Source organism: Pan troglodytes, chromosome 20 (genome assembly GCF_028858775.2).
Source record: "Pan troglodytes isolate AG18354 chromosome 20, NHGRI_mPanTro3-v2.0_pri, whole genome shotgun sequence".
Taxonomy (NCBI): domain Eukaryota; kingdom Metazoa; phylum Chordata; class Mammalia; order Primates; family Hominidae; genus Pan; species Pan troglodytes.
Genome location: NC_072418.2, coordinates 3,210,382 through 3,228,548, shown reverse-complemented (window position 1 = coordinate 3,228,548; position 18,167 = coordinate 3,210,382). Strand labels below are relative to the sequence as shown.

Sequence of the window (18,167 nt, the reverse complement as noted above, 5' to 3'; positions counted from 1 at the left end):
GGGCAAGGCTGCATATCCCGGCGCTGGGGCCTTCAATGGCCAGATTAGTCACCGTTTAACCCTGTGACCCCCAATTGTCCTCTGGCCATGTGCAGCCGGCAGAGGGGAGAAGAGGCGGTCCGCACCCGCCCCCCGTGTGCCACCCACCAGGTCGGCACCGCAGCGGCTCCCGGCCCAGCTCCCGGCGGCCAGTGGAGAGGACCTTGAGTCAAGCGTCCCTCGTGGGTGAAGCCCCTGGGTGCCACCGCCGGGCAGCTGCAGGGGCCGTGTCACCACCGCCCCAGTCAGGATCGACAGTCAGGGAATTTGGGCCATCGAAGGGACCTGGACTTCAGCCCTTTGTGTCCAGCAGGGAAACTGAGGCAAGAGTGGACAGGGCTCTGCCGGCAGCTCCTCGGGGTCGGAGAGGGTGGAGGTGCACCCCCAGCGGCCCTGTCCATAGCTTGGTGGTCACTGGGGCTCCATCATCGGCTAGGCTGGCTCCAGAGCCCACGGGGGGCAGGGGAGGCGCTGATCTGTGCCCCGCGGCCGACGCGCGCTGCTGACCAAGACAGACAGCGCCACTCTCTAGCAGCCCCGGGGGGCTAATGGTTAACAGGCCCCACCGCGACCTCATGCTTCAGGGTCCAGCACGAGGCTCCCAAATACTCAGGCACACAGGAAGGTCGTCCGTCACGGGCACACGTGCACACACGCGGGGAGCCCAAGCAGGCACGCTTTTGGACACACACTCTCCAGCCTCGACGTGCACACACACATACGCTTGCAGCCACCCCTGACACACACACACACACACACAGCCACATCCACACAAAACACAAGAGACCAGTCCGGCACAGCAGCTCACGCCTGTAATCCCAGCACTTTCAGAGACCGAGGCGGGAGGATCACTTGAGCCCAGGAGTTTGAGACCAGGCTGGGCAACATGATGGCAAGACCCCATCTTTAGAGTTAAAAAAATGCACACACAGGAGACCATCACCCCAACACAGACATTCACAAAGGACGTCAGGGCAGACACACGTCTGGACACACTCACCAACAGGTCCACGCAAAACAGGGACGTGGGAAGTTTGCCACGTCACTCGGCACACAGAGACCTAAACGAACACCGTGGTGCTGGCTGGGGACACGCAGGCGGACGCGTGAGGTGCCGCTGGCTGGGTGCACACAGCCCCACACACGAGACCCACAGAATCCAGCAGGTGCCCGGTGGGCAGAGGCCTTGGAGGGTCCGAAGATGCTGTGTCTGGAGCAAGATTCCCTCCCAGGCAGGGTCCCACGAGACAGGACCCACGAGCCGCCTGGCCACAGCCCCAGCGTGCACACTCGCACGCACGCCACGGCGGCTCACCACGCCCATTCTCCCGCCCAGGCACCACGCGGGGACACTCTCTGCCTGCGGGCACCGCTCCCTCGGGCCGCCGCGTGTGTTATTAGAAAGCATGGGGCGGGGCCGGCGCTTGGCAGCAGCCACCAGGGTGGGACGCCGGCGGTGGGCGTGGGGCCAGGCCACGGCGGCGGTGACCCCGCGGCGGTGACCCGGCGGCCAGGCGGTGGCGCAGGGGCCAGATAAGGCTCTTCCGGCTGAGTCAGCGACGCTCCTGGCACGGGCACGGGCCGGGGCACGGTGCCAGGGGCTGGCGGGCAAACACCCACCCCTCGCCCGCCAGGGCCCAGCTGGCCCGGCGCCAGCAGCCACAGTGGCTTTGATGAGGCGGGCGCTGCCCCGGCGGGGAGGACCAGGTGCCTGGGGGGCTTCCCGACAGCCCTCCCCGCGGCTCACGTGCAGCCGGGGCTCCCGGAGGCCCAGGAAGACGCCGGCACCAGGGCTGGCGGCCGAGGGCCTGGCTCGGGGCTCTCTTGACAAACACACTCTGTCTCAAACACAGCCGCTGCCTCTGTGCGCTCGGAACCTGCTGCCTGACCTCTGGGCAAAGGCCCCAGCTGCACCATCTGCCTAGAGCACCCGCCTGCGCTGGGAAAATTCTCCTTCTCCTTCTCCTTCTTCTCAGGCCCCAGAAGCCCAGCTGCAGTGTTGGCCTCTTCTACTCCTGCCTGGACCAAGGGTGCCTCCGTTCTGTCTCCAAAACAGGCTCCAGAAGGGTCCTCCCAGCCTCCTTCTCCCAGCTCCAAACCCTGCCAAGTGCCCTCAAGCTCTGCCCACCCCTCCTGCTACACCGAGAGCTTGACTGACCCGCGGCCCAGGATGGCTGTAAATGCGGCCCAGTGCAAACGCGTACATTTCTTGGCGCACGATGAGAGTTTTTTTGCAATTTTTTTTGGCTCATCGGCTATCATTAGTGTTACTGTATTTTACTTGTGGCCCAAGACAATTCTTCTTCTTCCAATGTAGCCCAGGGAAGCCAAAAAGTTGGCCACCCTGGCCCCACACATTACGCTCCAGTCACAGTGATCCAAGAGGCAGGCCCTGCCCTGCTGTGGCTTGCTAACGAACTCTTACACATCCTGCAAAGCCCCAGCCCCCATGCCCCTTCCTCTTGGCAGCCTCCCCCTCAATCCCCTCTAGCCCAGCCCTGACCCCTCGAGGGATGTGGGGAAGCCCAGCAGCCCCCCCAAGCCTCAGTCTGAAATGGACGTGGTGAGGCCATGGCAGACCCCAGTGCTACCTTCACATCCAGCTCTGTCTCCCACCAGTCTGGGGGTCTCTGGGGCACGACGAAGAAAACGTGTTGCCGATTCTCCCAGAGCCCTGGCAATTCCAGCTCCCCACCTCCTCCCCACACTGCTCCAAGCAACTCTCACGCCCCAAAGATGTTCGTTACAGTATTGCTTACAACAGGGAAACGACCGAGGGAAGTGTGTGGACGTGGGGGTGTCCAGCGCCACGAGGGGAACGTCCATACAGCTGAAAAGAACCAGGCGGCTCGGAACATCCCAATTACGACGCGAACGCACCCGAGATAAACAGCTCCTCGAAGGCAGCGGCGGGAGGAACCTCCCGGCCTGCCCGGAAGATCACATGTTAGATACCTCCCAGGTCACATTCCTGGGTGCAAGTGGGCAGAGAAAGGCCTGGAGAACATGCGGCTCATGCCCTAGAGGTCAAGGGAGGGACTCGGGGCTCCCTGTAAACGTTCCATTTTCTTCCTCTCTGCAAGAAGAGTGTCAAGTGTTACTTCTGGAACCAAAAGCATATCGAGAGGCCGGGCGCGGTGGCTCAGGCCTGTCATCCCAGCACTCTGGGAGGCCGAGGCGGGCAGATCACGAGGTCAGGAATACGAGACCACCCTGGCCAACATGGTGAAACCCCGTCTCTACTAAAAATACAAAAATAAGCTGGGTGTGGTGGCGGGCGCCTGTAGTCCCAGCTACTCTGGAGGCTGAGGCAGGAGAATTGCTTGAACCCGAGAGGCGGAGGTTGCGGTGAGCCGAGATGGCGCCACTGCATTCCAGGCTGGTGACAGAGCAAGACTCCGTCTAAAATAATAATAAAAAATAAATAAATAAATAAATAAATAAATAGGCCAGGTGTGGTGGCACGCGCCTGTAGTCACAGCTATTTGGGAGGCTGAGGCAGGAGAATGGCTTGAACCCAGTAAGCAGAGGTTGCAGTGAGCTGAGATTGCACCATTGCACTCCAGCCTGGGTGACAAAACAAGACTCCGTCTCAAAAAAAAAAAAAAAAAAAAAGAGATAAAATAATGTATCTATGTGTATTTTCCACAATTAAAAAAAACAAATGAGCTGAAAAGACCAAAAAAAGACCAAAAACTGGATGCCCGTTTCTTGCTGGGGTCTTGCTTCAGTCCCGAGAGCTGCCTGGCAGGCACCGTGGTGAGGACCCAGTGGTCTCTGGGGCTGGGCCCAGCAAGGTGTGTCTGGCCTTGAGCCCGAGAGGCTGCTGGTGGCCGTCCCTGCCCCAGTGCCCACACACGCCCAGCTGTCAGGCCCGGAGGCCTGGATATGAGGACAGCACTGAGGTCTGCCCTGGTCTAACCACTTTCATTCCAGACAAAAAGAAAAACGGAGGGGCAGCTCAGCTTCCCCAAAACCGTCCCGCCAGCGGCTCCCTGGGCCATCCATCCACACACCGCTGGGTCCTCTCTGGCAGGTGCATCCCGGGGGTCAAATTCCAGCTCTGACACGTGCCCCGGGCGACTGTGCACAAGTCATGTGATTGCCCCATGCCTCAGTTTCTCGTCTGCACAACAGGTTCAATGGCAGCCCCTTGGGATCCAGTGAGGATCTGGGAGATGACCCATCTAAAACACTCAGTCACTTTCTTCACGCAGTGAAGCAACAGATACCGGCTAGTGCCGTCATTCCTACACCTCTGAGCTCATCTGCGAGTTACATGGGCAGCAAGCTTTACTTTGGAAAGCAGAGGGAGAGATCCTGACACTGAATGAAAATCAGAACCGCAGTGAGAAACCACGCCACCCCCACAAGGAGGCTAGGATCAAAAGTCGACAACAGGCCGGGCGCGGTGGCTCACGTCTGTGATCCCAGCACTCTGGGAGGCTGAGGTGTGAGGATCACCTGAGGTTGGGAGTTCAAGACCACCCTGCCCAACACGGTGAAACCCCGTCTCTACTAAAAATACAAAAAATTAGCTGGGCGTGGTGGCTCACACCTTGCAATCCCAGCACTTTAGGAGGCCGAGGCGGGCGGATCACGAGGTCAAGAGATCGAGACCATCCTGGCTAACACGGTGAAACCCCGTCTCTACTAAAAAATACAAAAAAATTAGCCGGGCGTGGTGGCGGGCGCCTGTAGTCCCAGCTACTCAGGAGGCTGAGGCAGGAGAATGGCGTGAACCCGGGAGGTGGAGGTTGCAGTGAGCCGAGATCGCCCCATTGCACTCCAGCCTGGGTGACAGAGCAAGACTCTGTCTCAAAAAAAAAAAAAAAAAAAAAAAAAGTCGACAATAACAAGTGGTGAGGATGTAGAGGAACTGGAACCCACATCTGTGGCTGGTGGGAAGGTAACGTGGGCAGCTGCTTGCTAAACAGTCTAGCAGTTCCTCTGATGGGTGAATATGGAGTCACCAGCAGACCCAGCAATTCTCCCAGATACACACCCAAAAGTAATACAAACGTACGCCCACATAAAAACGTGTACAGCACTACAAACCCAAAAGGCAGAAACAGGTCGAGTGATCACCGACAGCGGAATGGGCAAACACAATACGGCACATCCATCCCAGCGGAGTATGACTCAGCCGTGAAAAGGAAGGAGGTTCCGATCCACGCCACGGTGCTGATGCACCTGGAGGACGTCACGCTCAGTGAGATACGCCAGACACAAAAGGCCACGCAGTGTGTGATCCCATTTCTTTTCTTTGTTCTTGTTTTTCTGAGATGGAGTCTCCCTCTGTTGCCCAGGCTGGAGTGCAGTGGCGCGATCTCGGCTCACGGCAACCTCCGCCTCCCAGGTTCAAGCGGTTCTGTCTCAGCCTCCCGAGTGCTGGGATTATAGGTGTCCGCCACCACACCCAACTAATTTTTGTATTTTTAGTAAAGACAGGGTTTTGCTGTGTTGGCCAGGCTGGTCTCAAACTCCTGACCTCAGGTGCTCTGCCCACCTTGGCCTCCCAAAGTACAGGGATTACAGGCGTGAAGCACTGCACCCGGCAATGTGATCCCATTTCTATAAAATGTCCAGAACAGGCCAATCCACAGAGGCAGGAGGGGATGTGTGGTTGCCAGGGGCTGGGGGGTGCTGGTAGAATAGGGGGATAATAGTTAAAGGGTCAGGGTTTATTTTATTTTATTTATTTAGAGACAGAATCTCTCTCTGTCACGCAGGCTGGAGTGCAGTGGCATGATCTCGGCTCACTGTAACCTCTGCTTCTGAGTTCAAGTGATTCTCCTGCCTCAGCCTCCCGAGTAGCTGGGACTACAGGTGCCCGCCACCACGCCCGGCTAATTTTTTATATTTTTAGTACAGACAGGGTTTCACCGTGTTAGCCAGGATGGTCTCGATCTCCTGACCTCGTGATCCGCCTGCCTCGGCCTCCCAAAGTGCTGGGATTGCAGACGTGAGCCACTGCACCCACCCTATCCTTCTTATTTTTTTGAGACAGGGTCTCGCTCTGTCACCAAGCTGGAGTGTGGTGGCGCAATCACGGCTCACTGCACCCTTGTCCTCCTGGGCTCAAGGGATCCTCCCACCTCAGGGTCCCAAGTAGCTGGGACTACAGGTGTGCGCCACCACACTCAGCTAATTTTTGTAGATATGGGGTCTTGCTATACTGCCCAGGCTGGTCTAGAACTCCTGGGCTCAGGCTATCTGCCCATCTCGGCCTCCCACAGTGCCGGGATTACAGGTGTGAGCCACTGTGCCCGGCCCCAAACGTACAATTAAAACAGTGAATTGTATGGCATATGAATTATAGCCCAATAAAGCTGTTTTTTAAGATTCATCTCAAATTCATTCAACACTTATTAGAATTGTTGAGATTAAAGGTTCAAATCCTTAAGCAGCTGAAGATCTGTGATTAACGGCCTGTGCATTTAAAATCCCATCACGGGCCGGGCGTGATGGCTCACGCCTCTAATCCCAGCACTTTGGGCGGGCGGATCACGAGGTCAGGAGATCGAGACCATCCTGGCTAACATGGTGAAACCCCGTCTCTACTAAAAATACAAAAAATTAGCCGGGTGTGGTGGCAGATGCCTGTAGTCCCAGCTACTCGGGAGGCTGAGGCAGCAGAATGGTGTGAGCCCAGGAGGTAGAGGTTGCAGTGAGCCGAGATCACACCACTGCACTCCAGCCTGGGTGACAGAGCGAGACTCTGTCTCAAAAAATAAATAAACAAATAAATAAATAAAATCCTACCATGGTGGGGTGCGGTGGCTCACGCCTGTAATCCCAGCACTTTGGGAGGCCAAGGAGGGCGGATCACCTGAGCCCAGGAGTTCTAGACCAGCCTGGGCAACATAGCAAGACCCCGTCTCTACAAAAATTAGCTGAGTTTGGTGGCGCCCGTCTGTACTCGCAGCTACTCAGGAGGCTGAGGCAGGAGGATCGCTTGAACCCAGGAGATCGAGGCTGCAGTGAGTTAGGACAGCACCACTACACTCCAGCCTACCCGACAGAGTAAGACCCTGCCTCAAAAATAATAATAATAATCCAATAAAATCCTACCGTGGCCGCTTTCTAGAACCTGGGCCTGCTGTGTGGGTGACAGGAGGCCACCAGGAGGCTACGTCAGACATCAGGAGGCTGAGATCCTAATCACTGCCCGACACGTGCTGGCCTCCAAAACTGCACGTCCCCAGGCCCCAGGCAGCAAGGTTCCAGGTGTCCAAGGAAAGAACCCGTGGCCCTGAGCCTGCTGCGCCCGGCCCCCACCCCCCGCGGCCTGGCCACCCACCAGACCTGCAGCCGACAGCAGAATTTCACAGCTGTCGAGGATTTGCAGGCGGAAGTTAGCCCCGAGCCCTGCCAGGACCCGGGAGGAAGAGGCAGAGACGGTGCCAAGCGGTCGGCCGGCGGGCCAGGCCTGCCACGTGCCAGGAAGGGGGTGGGGCAGGCGCCAGAGTCAACAGGGGCCCCAGTAGGGGTGGGGGGGGGTAACACTGACTGGGCTGGTTGGGCCCAGGCCACTGTTGACACTGGGAACACAGGTGTCTGGCCAGCTGGGCAGGCGGCTGCATCGGCGGCTGGACCTGCCACGAACAGCCCAGGATAAGATCCCAGGATTGGCTGGGCACCGTGGCTCAGGCCTGTAATCCCAGCACTTTGGGAGGCTGAGTGAGGCAGATCACTTGAGCCCAGGAGTTTGAGACCAACCTGGGCAACACAGCGAAAGCCCTTCTCTAGAGAAAAAAAAGTCACAGGACTGCAGGGCAGGGGCCTCCCCCCACCCCCGCTGCCCACGACCATCCCTAGGCCCTCATCTTCTCGGAGTTCCAATCCCGTCTCCCGCAAGACCCAGAGGCGGCACCCGGTCCCTACACACAAGCCCCAGCCCGGAGGCGGCACCCGGCCCCTACACACAAGCCAAGCTTCAGTCCACCTCGGGGCCTCTGCACTGCCCGGTACACCCAGGGGGCAGGCGCGGGGCAGCAGGAGCTCCAGGAATACCTGAGGCTGCCGGTGACACAGTGACCCCCTCCCTGCACTGGCCTCAGTTTCCCCATCTCGGCTTCCTGCTGCAGAAAAACCCTGCATGGCACCTACAACCCTGACCCACGGTGTCGCCCAGACAAGGTGGACAGTGGCTTCTGCCTCCTGCCTTCGTTCAGGACACGCTGCGGGCTGTGGGGTCAGGGCGCCTGGCCCCTCATCCTTGCCTGGTCTGGGCCAGTCACCCCAAAACTCCCCCATCGGCTTTGGGCCTTGGAGGCCGGGGCTGTCTGGGCGGGGCGTGTGTCCAGGGTCAGGGGGTCCCATTCACCTCTGACCCCCGAAGGACCGACTGAATGGGGGGCCTTGACCCTCCCTCTCGGCTTGGCTATAACCCTGCGGGGATGGAGGTCTCCGTCCGGCTCCTGCCCACCCCTCCAGCCCAGGGCTCCCTGCGGGCTGAGTCCCGGGCAGATGGCGAACATTGGGTGAATATTAAATTAATTGGGTGAATTAAATTAATGAAATTAAAGAGAATCCATTCTCAGCACGCTCATCTGTATCATCTTAAACCCAGAAAAGATCACAAGACCCCTTCTCCCAACACTGAGCCTCTGTTTTCTCACTGGCAAAATGGGACCCTCGGCAGTGTGGCCCGTGGAGCATCCCCCTCTGCAGGAGTGGGAAACTGAGTCACAGAGCAGGGTGGAATCAGCGAGACGCCCCCCCCACCACCGAGTCCCCGCTGCTGCCCTGGCCATTCTCCCACACCGTGTCCGGCTTTCAGCTCTTTACTATTTGTGAGTTTCCAGGCAGCCCAACCTTAAGTCTCTTGAGGGCTGCTGGGGTTAGGGCCACCCCTTAAGCTACCCGGCACCCCTGGAGTCAGGAGCCCCGGGGAGGCCCCCCTGGGTGTCTGTGCCTTGGCCCCTCCTAGGAGGCTCCTCAGAGCGGATTCTGGAAGCCCAGGGCCGAAGGGGCTGCCCCGAGGCAGGCACGTCCCAGCGTGTCCATCATCCACCACCCTGCGGGAGCCCAGACCAGCTCCAGCCCCGGGCGAGGAGGTGGCTCCCCCCAGCCGCGCCCAGAGGTCGAGGCAGAGCCCAGCTGGACGAGGGCTGGAATGTGAGCCTGGCCACCATCTGGTTTCCATCTGCCCGGCCCAGCACGGCCCAACTTCAAAGCATCCCCCGCCCGGCCACTTCCTCTGGCCTGGCCGCCTGCGGGGAAAGGCTGGGGCGGCCCCTACTTCCTCCTTCAGCCTGGGGTCCCTGAGACCCCCCTGCCGGCCCCAGCCTTAACCGCCCACTCGGAGACTCACAGGCCCTGGCTCCTGCGTCTCCTGCAGCCACACCTGAGCCACCCCCACATCCCCTCGGCTGCCGGCTGCAGCCCGCAACCCCCCACGGCTCTCCACAGATACCAGGGGACAGAGGAGGCCAAGTCACCGCGTCACCAAGGCCCCGGCCTCTCTGCCCGCATCGCCCGCAGGCCTGGTTCCTCCAACCCACGCCCAGCTCGGGCTGGCGCCAGCCTCTCCCTCCCAGACCCACCTTTCCATCTCTGCCCCATCACCTCCGATATGGGGGCCGTGGAGCCCCCCAGGTTTCTCCTACCCGGCCGGGTGCTCCTCACACATCCCACATCAGAGCAATGAACAGCCAGCTGGTCGAGCCCACGCCCAGGAGGGAAGCGCAGGAAGCACAGCTACCGCAGGAACCCCCAGCTCTCAACTCGACGCCCGGCTCAGCACACACCCCGTGCAACGTGGGCCTTCAAAGGGCCCCACTGGCCCAGGAGCAGGTGCCTCGGCCGCCACGCGGGACGCGCCCACTCACCTGCTTAAACTGCTCCTCGTAAGTCCAGTCGCCGTGGTCAGGCGGCTGCAGCTGCGGGGCTACGTGGGCGGCCCCTCCGGGGTGGGCAGGGCCAGGCCCCGGCCGCTCCTGGCCCCCCAGCACCCTGGGAACGCCATCGCCGCGGAAGGCCTGGGGTGGCTGGGCCTTTCGGGGGAACAGTGCCGTGGTGCCCAAGCTGGCAGGGCCTGGGGGGCCCAGCCCCTCCTCGTCCTCCTCCTCCTCCTCATCCTCGTAATCCTCCTCCTCCTCCTCCTCATCCTCCCCGAGGTCTTCCTCCATCTCCTCCTCCTCCCATTTGGGCTTCCTGGGGTGAGCAGAGGGCAGGAGTCAGGGGAGAAGGTGCTGGCTCGTCCCAGCCCAAGGAAAGACCCACTCCCCGCCCAGCCTCAGTTTCCCTCTCTGGAAATAGGAAGAGCCGGCCGCCGCCAGCTCAGACTGCAGAGAGCGCTCATGAGCACAGCGTGGGGCACCCGTGACGCCCACTTTGTTCCCAATTAGCCCAGAACAGCACAAGCCGTCCCTACAGCGTGAATTCTGGGGCCTTGAAAAGCATCACGCAGGCAGCCACGGTGGCGCACACCTATAATCCCGGCAGCACTCTGGGAGGCCAAGGCGGGAGGATCCCTTGAACCCAGGAGGTGGAGGCTGTAGTGAGCTATGATGGCACCACTGCACTCCAGCCTGGGCCACAGAGCAAGACTCTCTTGGGAAAAAAAAAAGGGAATCATTACGGCAGGCTGGTTCCTGCATCCTGCACCATGCATGCTGTCCCAGCTCCACCTCCCCTTCCCTCCACAGGGAGAATTCTCCCACCACCATCTGAAATCCGCCCCACCCTCGCCACTGCCCCTCCACGGCACCCTCCTAGACTTTCTTGGCAGCCGTTTTTTTTTTTTTTGTCTTTTTTTTGAGACAGAGTCTCGCTCTGTGGTCCAGGCTGGAGTGCAACGGCGCAATCTCAGCTCACTGCAAGCTCCGCCTCCCGGGTTCATGCCATTCTCCTGCCTCAGCCTCCCAAGTAGCTGGGACTACAGGCGCCCGCCACCACGCCTGGCTAATTTTTTTGTATTTTTAGTGGAGACGGGGTTTCACCGTGTTAGCCAGGATGGTCTCGATCTCCTGACCTCGTGATCCGCCCACCTCGGCCTCCCAAAGTGCTGGGATTACAGGCGTGAGCCACCGCGCCCGGCCATTGGCAGCTGTTTGTACAACCTGATATCACCTGCTTCTTTGCTGCTAGGTTTTGTTTGGTTGTTTTTGTTTTTTTTTTTGAGACAAGAGTCTCACTTTGTTGCCCAGGCTGGAGTGCAAAGGCACGATCTCGTCTCACTGCAACCTCCGCCTCCCAGGTTCAAGCGATTCTCCTCCTCAGCCTCCTGAGTAGCTGGGATTACAGGCATGAGCCAGTTTTGTTTTTTGAGACAGGGTCTTCTCTGTTGCCCAGGCTGGAGTGCAGTGGTGTGATCACAGCTCAGTGCAGTCTTGACCTCCTGAGCTCAAGCAGTCCTCCCGCCTCGGCCTCTCGAGTAGCTGGGACCACAGATGCATGCCACAACACCCGACTAATTTTTGTACTTTTTGTAGAAATGGGGCCTCACTAGGTTGCCCAGGCTGGTCTTGAACTCCTGGGCTCAAGCAATCCTCCCACCTCGGCCTCCCAAAGTGCTGGGATTACAGGCGTGAGCCACTGCGCCCAGCATCTTTGCTTGCTCAGGTCCTCCCAGGAAGATGCGGGTTCCTGGAGGCCAGGATCCCACAGCAAGTGAGCCCTCGGCCAGCCCTGGGGGGACCCACACGCTATGCAGGTCCAGCCGGCTGCAGATTTTATCTGCCCCTGCCGCTGAATCTGCCGTAGCCATCGGTGGCTAGGTTGCTTTAAGTTAACTAAGATGAAACAAAGTTGGCCGGGTGCGGTGGCTCACGCCTGTAATCCCAGCACTTTGGGAGGCCAAGGCGAGCAGATCATGAGGTCAGGAGATCGAGACCATCTTGGCTAACATGGTGAAACCCCGTCTCTACTAAAAATACAAAAAGTTAGCCAGGCGTGGTGGCGGGCGCCTGTAGTCCCAACTACTCGGGAGGCTGAGGCAGGAGAAAGGCGTGAACCCAGGAGGAGGAGGTTGCAGTGAGCTGAGATCACGCCACTGCACTCCAGCCTGGGCGAAAAGAGCAAGACTCTGTCTAAAAAAAAAAAAAAAACCCACATTCTTGGCTCACTGCAATCTTCACCTCCCAGGTTCAAGCCATTCTCCTGCCTCAGCCTCCCGAGTAGCTGGGTTTACAGGCTTCTGCCACCACGCCTGGCTAATTTTTGTATTTTTAGTAGAGATGGGGTTTCGCCATGTTGGCCGGGCTGGTCTTGAGCTCCTGACCTCAGGTGATCCACCCACCTCGACCTCCCAAAGTGCTGGGATTACCGGCGTGAGCCACAGCACCCGGCTAAAAAAACCATTTTTCTTTTGAGACTGGGTCTGTCTCTATCATCCAGGCTGGAGTGCAGTGGCACAATCACAACTCAACTTCTGTTCTCAAGGGATCCTCCTGCCTCAGCCTCCCCAGTAGCTGGGACCACAGGTGCACCACCATGCCTGGCTAGTTTTTTAATTTTTTGCGGAGATGGGGTCTTGCTATGTTGCCCAGGCTGGTCTCCAACCCCTGGGCCCACGTGATCCTCCCACGTCGGCCTCTCAAACTGCTGGAATTACAGGAAGGAGATCCCGCGACCTGACCCTTACTCCCATTCTGCAGATGAGCAGAGTGACACTCAGAGCCAGTAACAGCCCCCAGAAGGCCCTGCCCCAGACCCCAACTCACATGTCCTCGTCGGAGGCCATGTCCTCAAAGTGCTCCTCTCCTGGCCCTTCTCTGCCTCGCCCGGGTGAGCCTGGTGTCCCCTCCCGGGCCACGTCCTCCTCCTCCGAGCCTGGGGGCCCATCCTCAGAGCCGCCGGGGCTGGCCGGGTGTCCCAGGCCCGCAGCTGCAGCCCGCATGGCTGCGAGTGCGGCCATCTGAGCCCGCTGCATCCGGGCACTCTCGGGCTCTCTGTCCTCGTCAGGGGCAGCCCGGGCCCGGCCGGGGGGTGCAGCAGGGGGATCGGGGGGCAGCTGCTGCCGGGCCTCCAGCTCCTGGCGCGCCCGCTGCTGCCGCTGCAACAGCGTCTCCATCACGGCCTGTAGTTTCATGGCCCTGCGGCCCGGGCCACCACCACCACCACCACCACCACCACCACGGGCGCTAGGGGTGGGCGGCGGGGGCGGCCCCTGCGGGGAGGGGGCCCGGCCGCACTGCAGCGTGGGGGCCGCGGGGGAGCCGGGGCAGTGCAGGGTGGCAGGGGGCGGGGGCGGGGGCCGCCGGGCTCAAGCTGAAGGCTGATGGGGCATGCCTCTTCCTCACGCTGGGCTCCAGGGGACAGAGGCTGGCATCCGGCTCATTCACGCATTTGCAGAAACCTGAGGGGGAAAAAAGGCACGGTCAGAGCAGGCCTGAGCTCCTCAGGCCCCCTCCTTCCTTCCCCATGAAGGCCCCGGGGATCAGCTCTCATGTCCGTCTCATGCAGGATGCAGACCTGGAGGCCTTCTTGGAGGCAGAGGCGCAGGCTCTTCGCATACAGCCTACTGTGGGCCTGGGTAGCAAGGTCGCCCCGCATGGGGCCACAGAGAAACACGCTGTGGCCAGACTGTCTGCCCCAGGAGATCTTGGATTATTGCTTCACAAGCAGGGTGGGGGAATGGGCGTTCCTGGCCTGTGATTGGCCAGCGGGCTCCGGGCCCCAGTCAGGTGGGTTCTAAGTTCCAGTCGCTGCCTGAGTCCCTGTTGGAGCGGCCCAGCCTGGCCTCCAGGTATCTAGGTATCCTCCCATCTCAGGCCAGACTGGAGATTGAGCGCCTGTTGTATACGGGCCCTGGGCTAACCCTCCCCCCATCACACAACTCAACAGCAACGCCCAAGCCACAACTTCTCTGGGCCTCAGGTTCCCTACCTGCAAAACAGTGTGGGTAACAGTACCCCCCCAACCCATGGCACTCAAGGAGGGATGAATCGAGTTCAGGAGGTTAAGGTGGGCACCAACAGGTGTCAGAGAAGGGGGCACCAGGGCAGTCCCATTTCATGGTTGACGACAACTGAGGCTCAGGGATCCTCTGCTTGGAGACATGGGGCTGGGGTTTGAACCCAGGTCTGGGTGACCACAGAGCCTCCCACGCAGACCCCACAATCTCTGCAGGGCAACAGGGGTCTGGAGTTTCCCGGTCCTCTGGGATCCCGAGTGGGCCAGATGTCTCGGACGGCAACACACTCACCCAGCCTAGAGTGCCTTCCACCCAGGGCCAGTCCTAATGGCCTGGGTGAAGAACAGAGACTCCTGGGGCCTGGGTCCCACCCGAGCCACCCCCTAGCCCAGGCCACACCTCCACCCGCCCAGGCCGCCAATAAAACAGGCCGGGCAGAACCCAACAGGCCTGGAGTGACACCCCAGAGGGAAGGCACATCATGGGGACAGCGGAGGGGGCAAAGCTCCACCCTCCCGAGAGGCAGCTGGGCCCAGGAGGCCGCCCCCAACCCTTACCGTGGCAAAGGAGCCCCCAAGACTCATACACAGCTCCTGGGCAGACAAGGCCTGGAGAGACGAGGAGGCAGAGGCCCCTGGAACTCAGATCCCTCCTGTGACCCGACCCCACCCAGGTCAGTGTTGCACAGCAGACACCCCCAAGCCTCCCCAGTCACCGGACAAGAGTCCTGCGGCCCCTCTGCCCCAGACACCCTTTACCCAGACCCCTGAGTCTTTCGGCCCCGTGGGTGAAAAGGCAGTGGGGGGCAGGTGGGTGGCCCCTGGGAGAAAGCGAAGAGGGCACGTTCCAAAATAGCCTCTGTTCCATCTGTTGTGGGGACAGAGGTCCCAGGTCACAAAGACCTCAGGGCCATAGCGCTGGGTTGTGACCAGGCGGCACCCAGCCCCCCATCCCCAGGCTGGAGGTCACCCCCCACCCACCCAACCCAAGAAAGTGCTGAGGGGGCATTTCTGACTCAGGGTCTGGTCGGGTCTGTCGCCCCTCCCCCACCTGGGACAACTTCAAGACAAGGCCCCCCCCCACGGAAGAGCTCCAAGCAAAGCCCCCCCTCTTTGGGGGCACAGAAGGAAGAGGCCAAAGGAAGCCACTCCCCCCACCAGCCTGCTCCGAGCCCTGCTGGGTTTAATGACCCTTCCGGGTCGCCGGGTGGGGGAGGGGAGCAGGACAGACCTCCACGTTGGGGCCGGTGGAGGGGGCAGGTGGGGATCCCAGATTCCCCCCTAGGTCAGGGCTGGGTGCCCCCCCATCGCCGCCATTAACCCTAAACTAGCTACGCCCACCCCCTTCAGACCCCTCCCCCCAAGAGCCCTTTGTCCTCGACCCCCACCCCCATTTTATGACAGCCCCAAGGGAGAGGCTGGGACGGGGCGCTGGGTGGTCGGTCGTTGGACCAGGCAGGGGTGGGGGGCGGAGGGATCCTGGGCCACACCCTCCTCCCCCCAGGCCTCCGGAGAGAGGTCACCCGCTCGGCCCGGGCCTTGCAAAACATGGTTATTTAAAGAGTTGTGCAAGGCCCCGGGCCCGCGGGTGGCGAAAGGGGCCCCTCACTCCACGAAGGGAAGAGGAGGGGGAGGGGCGGGGCAGAAAGCTGGGGAGGGGGCTAAGAAAGTCCTGGGTTGGGGGGTGCCTGGAGGAAGTGAGAAAAAAACTCAAGAAGGAGAAGAAATAAGAAGACAGAAACCCTGGTCCGGATTTCAAAGGCTTCTTGGAAAGCGGCCGATTTGCATGGGGGGGGAACCCCTCCAGCCCGAGCGCCTAAAAACGGAAGATAATTGAACCCGCCGCCCGGGGCCGGCGCCGAGCGTTGGAGTTGACAAACGCGCGCTCCCAGCGCTTCCTGCGCCCGCTTTTGTGTCTGGGGGGCCCTGAAACGGGTCAGGGGGCTCTTCCTGGGTATCCCCGCCGAGGAACCGGGCGCCCGGGCCCAACCCACCCCGGCGCGCGGGGGCCGCGGTGTCTCCCCCGGGGGCCCCTCTCTGCGCTGGGGCGGACACTTTATAAATAAACCAGCCCGGCTGGGGAGGCTCGCCGGGAACTACCCTCCCTCCTCTCCGGGCTCCCGAATAAATCCCTGATTTCGGGGAGAAAGAATAAAAATGAAATAAAATATCGGGGTGCAGCCCCCCGCGCGCGCGCAGAGACCATTTCCTTCCGCTGGGGGGGGGGGGCGCGCACTCGCGACCCCCGATCGCCCCTGCTCGCCCCTGAGCGATTGATCCAGTGGGGAGTGAAGTCTCCAAGCGGGGTGCAGAGAAAACTCCCCGAACCCCAGCCCTCCAGGGCCGCCTTCCCAGTCCGGGACCCCCACCAACATCTCCGCCCAACTTTGGGGACCCCCTTCTTTGGCTTCCAGGACGCACTGCGCCCACCCCGGCACCGGAACCCGCGCTGGGAACGGCCAGCGCGCCCCCCAGCCTTACCGCGCAGGGCGGCTCGTAGTGGGGCGCGCGCCCCGCGCCTGGGGTCGGCCTGCCCGGGCCCGCCTGGCTTCCAGCCGCCGGTGCGCGCCGCTGGCTCCCGGCCCCCGACCCACGGGGCTGTGCCGCGCGCCGACTCACCGAGCCGCCAGCCGCGTCCGCGTCTACACCCCTCCGCCCGATTGGTAAGAGGCGCCCCGCGCGCGGCCGGCCCCCGCCCCGCCCCTCCCCCACCCCCAGACAAATCACCAGGGGACGAGTCGCTCTCGGATGCAAATACCTGGCCGGTGATTCAGCGCCGCGGCCCGGGCGCGGGAGGGCCTCGCCAGGGCTCCCCACTTTTCCCCGCACGCCCCCTCGCCCCCCTCCCGCGGTCTGACGACGCGCAACCAGCCCGGGGGCGCTGGGGAGCCGGGCAGAGTGGACGGAAATTTTCAGGTCGCGGCCCCTTTAAAGGATAATAAATAATAAACGGGAAGGGGAACAGCGCCGCGGGAGGCCCCGCCCCCGGCCTAGGGACGGTGGGCAAAGTGCGCGACGCGGCCCCAAGCGCAGAGGGTGCCGGGGGCAGGGGCTGGGGCGGGAGCGCCCCGGGGGAAGAAGAGGGGACTGACTGGGGCTCCGCCTGGGCGGGCTGGCCGGAGGCATCGGAGCCAGATCCGGGACCAAGACTCTTCCCTTCTTACGGAGCACCTAGGCTGGGCCTCGTGGACTCGGAGTTTCACCTTCGCCCCTTAGATGGAGAGACCCTGAGAGAGTGACTTCACTCTCCGGAGCCGCCGTTTCCAAGTCTGAGAAATGGGCTTGAAAGACCCGGTGCAGAGCTGGGCGGGCGGCGTCGGAGGGAGGGAACCAGGGTCTCGCCGGCCTCCCTCTGGGGAGGGACGGGCTGCAGACGGGGACTCGGCGCGGGCGTGGGGAGGTGCGCGCGGGGACCTGGAGCCCCTTTGTGAAACCAGGACGACCCTGCCCGGCCCGGCTGTCACCAGCGTCGGGAGCTCGGCTGCCCACCACCCCCCCGTGAAGATGGTGATGACTTACACGGTCTGAGCGGTCGCTTGCCCAACCACGTGCCCCGCGCCTCCCTCCAGGGAGGTCCCTGCACGTCTCCAGCCCTCACTCCTCTCTGTAGTTGGCAACCTTCTTGTCGCCACTGCGCAGAGCAGGAAACTGAGGCACCGAGCGGGGTGCAAGGAAGGCGGTCGGGAGGGGGACGCGTGCTCTGCAGGGAGCTGTGTGCGCGGGAAGCGACCCCAGGGGGCTAAGCGCAGAGGCCCAGGCTCCAGCCCGGACGTGAGCCCCGGGGGAGCCTGGAGGGCGGGCAGGGGCCACCCGGGGGGACCCTCACTTGTGGAGGGTCTCTGGCGGGCTCGGGTCCCCGGTCCTGAGTGTTGGGGGCGGGGTCGTAGTCGTCTCCCTCCCCTTCCCCTAGACTAGCACACGGCATTGCAACTTTCTCTCTGTCCTTCCACCTAGTTGCACCTCCTCCCTCCACAAAACTGCAACCGGGGCCGGTGCCGTGGCTCACGCCTGTCATCTTAACACTTTGGGAGGCGGAGGTGGGCGGATCATCAGAGGTCAGGAGTTCGAGACCAGCCTGGCCAACAAGGTGAAACCCCATCTGTACCAAAAATACAGAAATAGCCGGGCATGGTGGCGCGCGCCTGTAGTCCCAGCTACTTGGGAGGCTGAGGTAGGAGAATCGCTTGAATCCGGGAGGTGGAAGTGGCAGTGAGCCGAGATCGCGCCACTGCACTCCAGCCTGGGTGACACAGTGAGACTCCACC

At 61.5% G+C, this 18,167-nt stretch overlaps 1 protein-coding gene and 1 long non-coding RNA gene across 5 annotated transcripts in view; one reads left to right on the top strand and one right to left on the bottom strand.

Moving 5' to 3' along the window:
- The window catches only part of ARID3A (AT-rich interaction domain 3A), a 49,910-nt gene extending 33,077 nt beyond the window's left edge, over positions 1–16,833 (bottom strand). Inside the window, exons 1-3 of one of the 4 annotated variants that reach the window (XM_016934503.4) lie at positions 16,661–16,833; positions 12,711–13,345; positions 9,876–10,200 (exon numbers count right to left, since the gene is read on the bottom strand). In XM_016934503.4, the coding sequence (XP_016789992.3) occupies positions 9,876–10,200; positions 12,711–13,078 (693 nt within the window). In that variant the 5' untranslated portion in view covers positions 13,079–13,345; positions 16,661–16,833. The other 3 variants (XM_016934506.4, XM_016934505.4, XM_016934504.4) reach the window with 3 other exon arrangements.
- Positions 13,703–16,159, top strand: LOC107969633 (uncharacterized). The gene is made up of 2 exons (XR_001711569.4): positions 13,703–14,576; positions 14,923–16,159. It is a non-coding gene; the product is annotated as an uncharacterized LOC107969633 (long non-coding RNA).
- Positions 16,834–18,167: the final 1,334 nt, after the last annotated feature.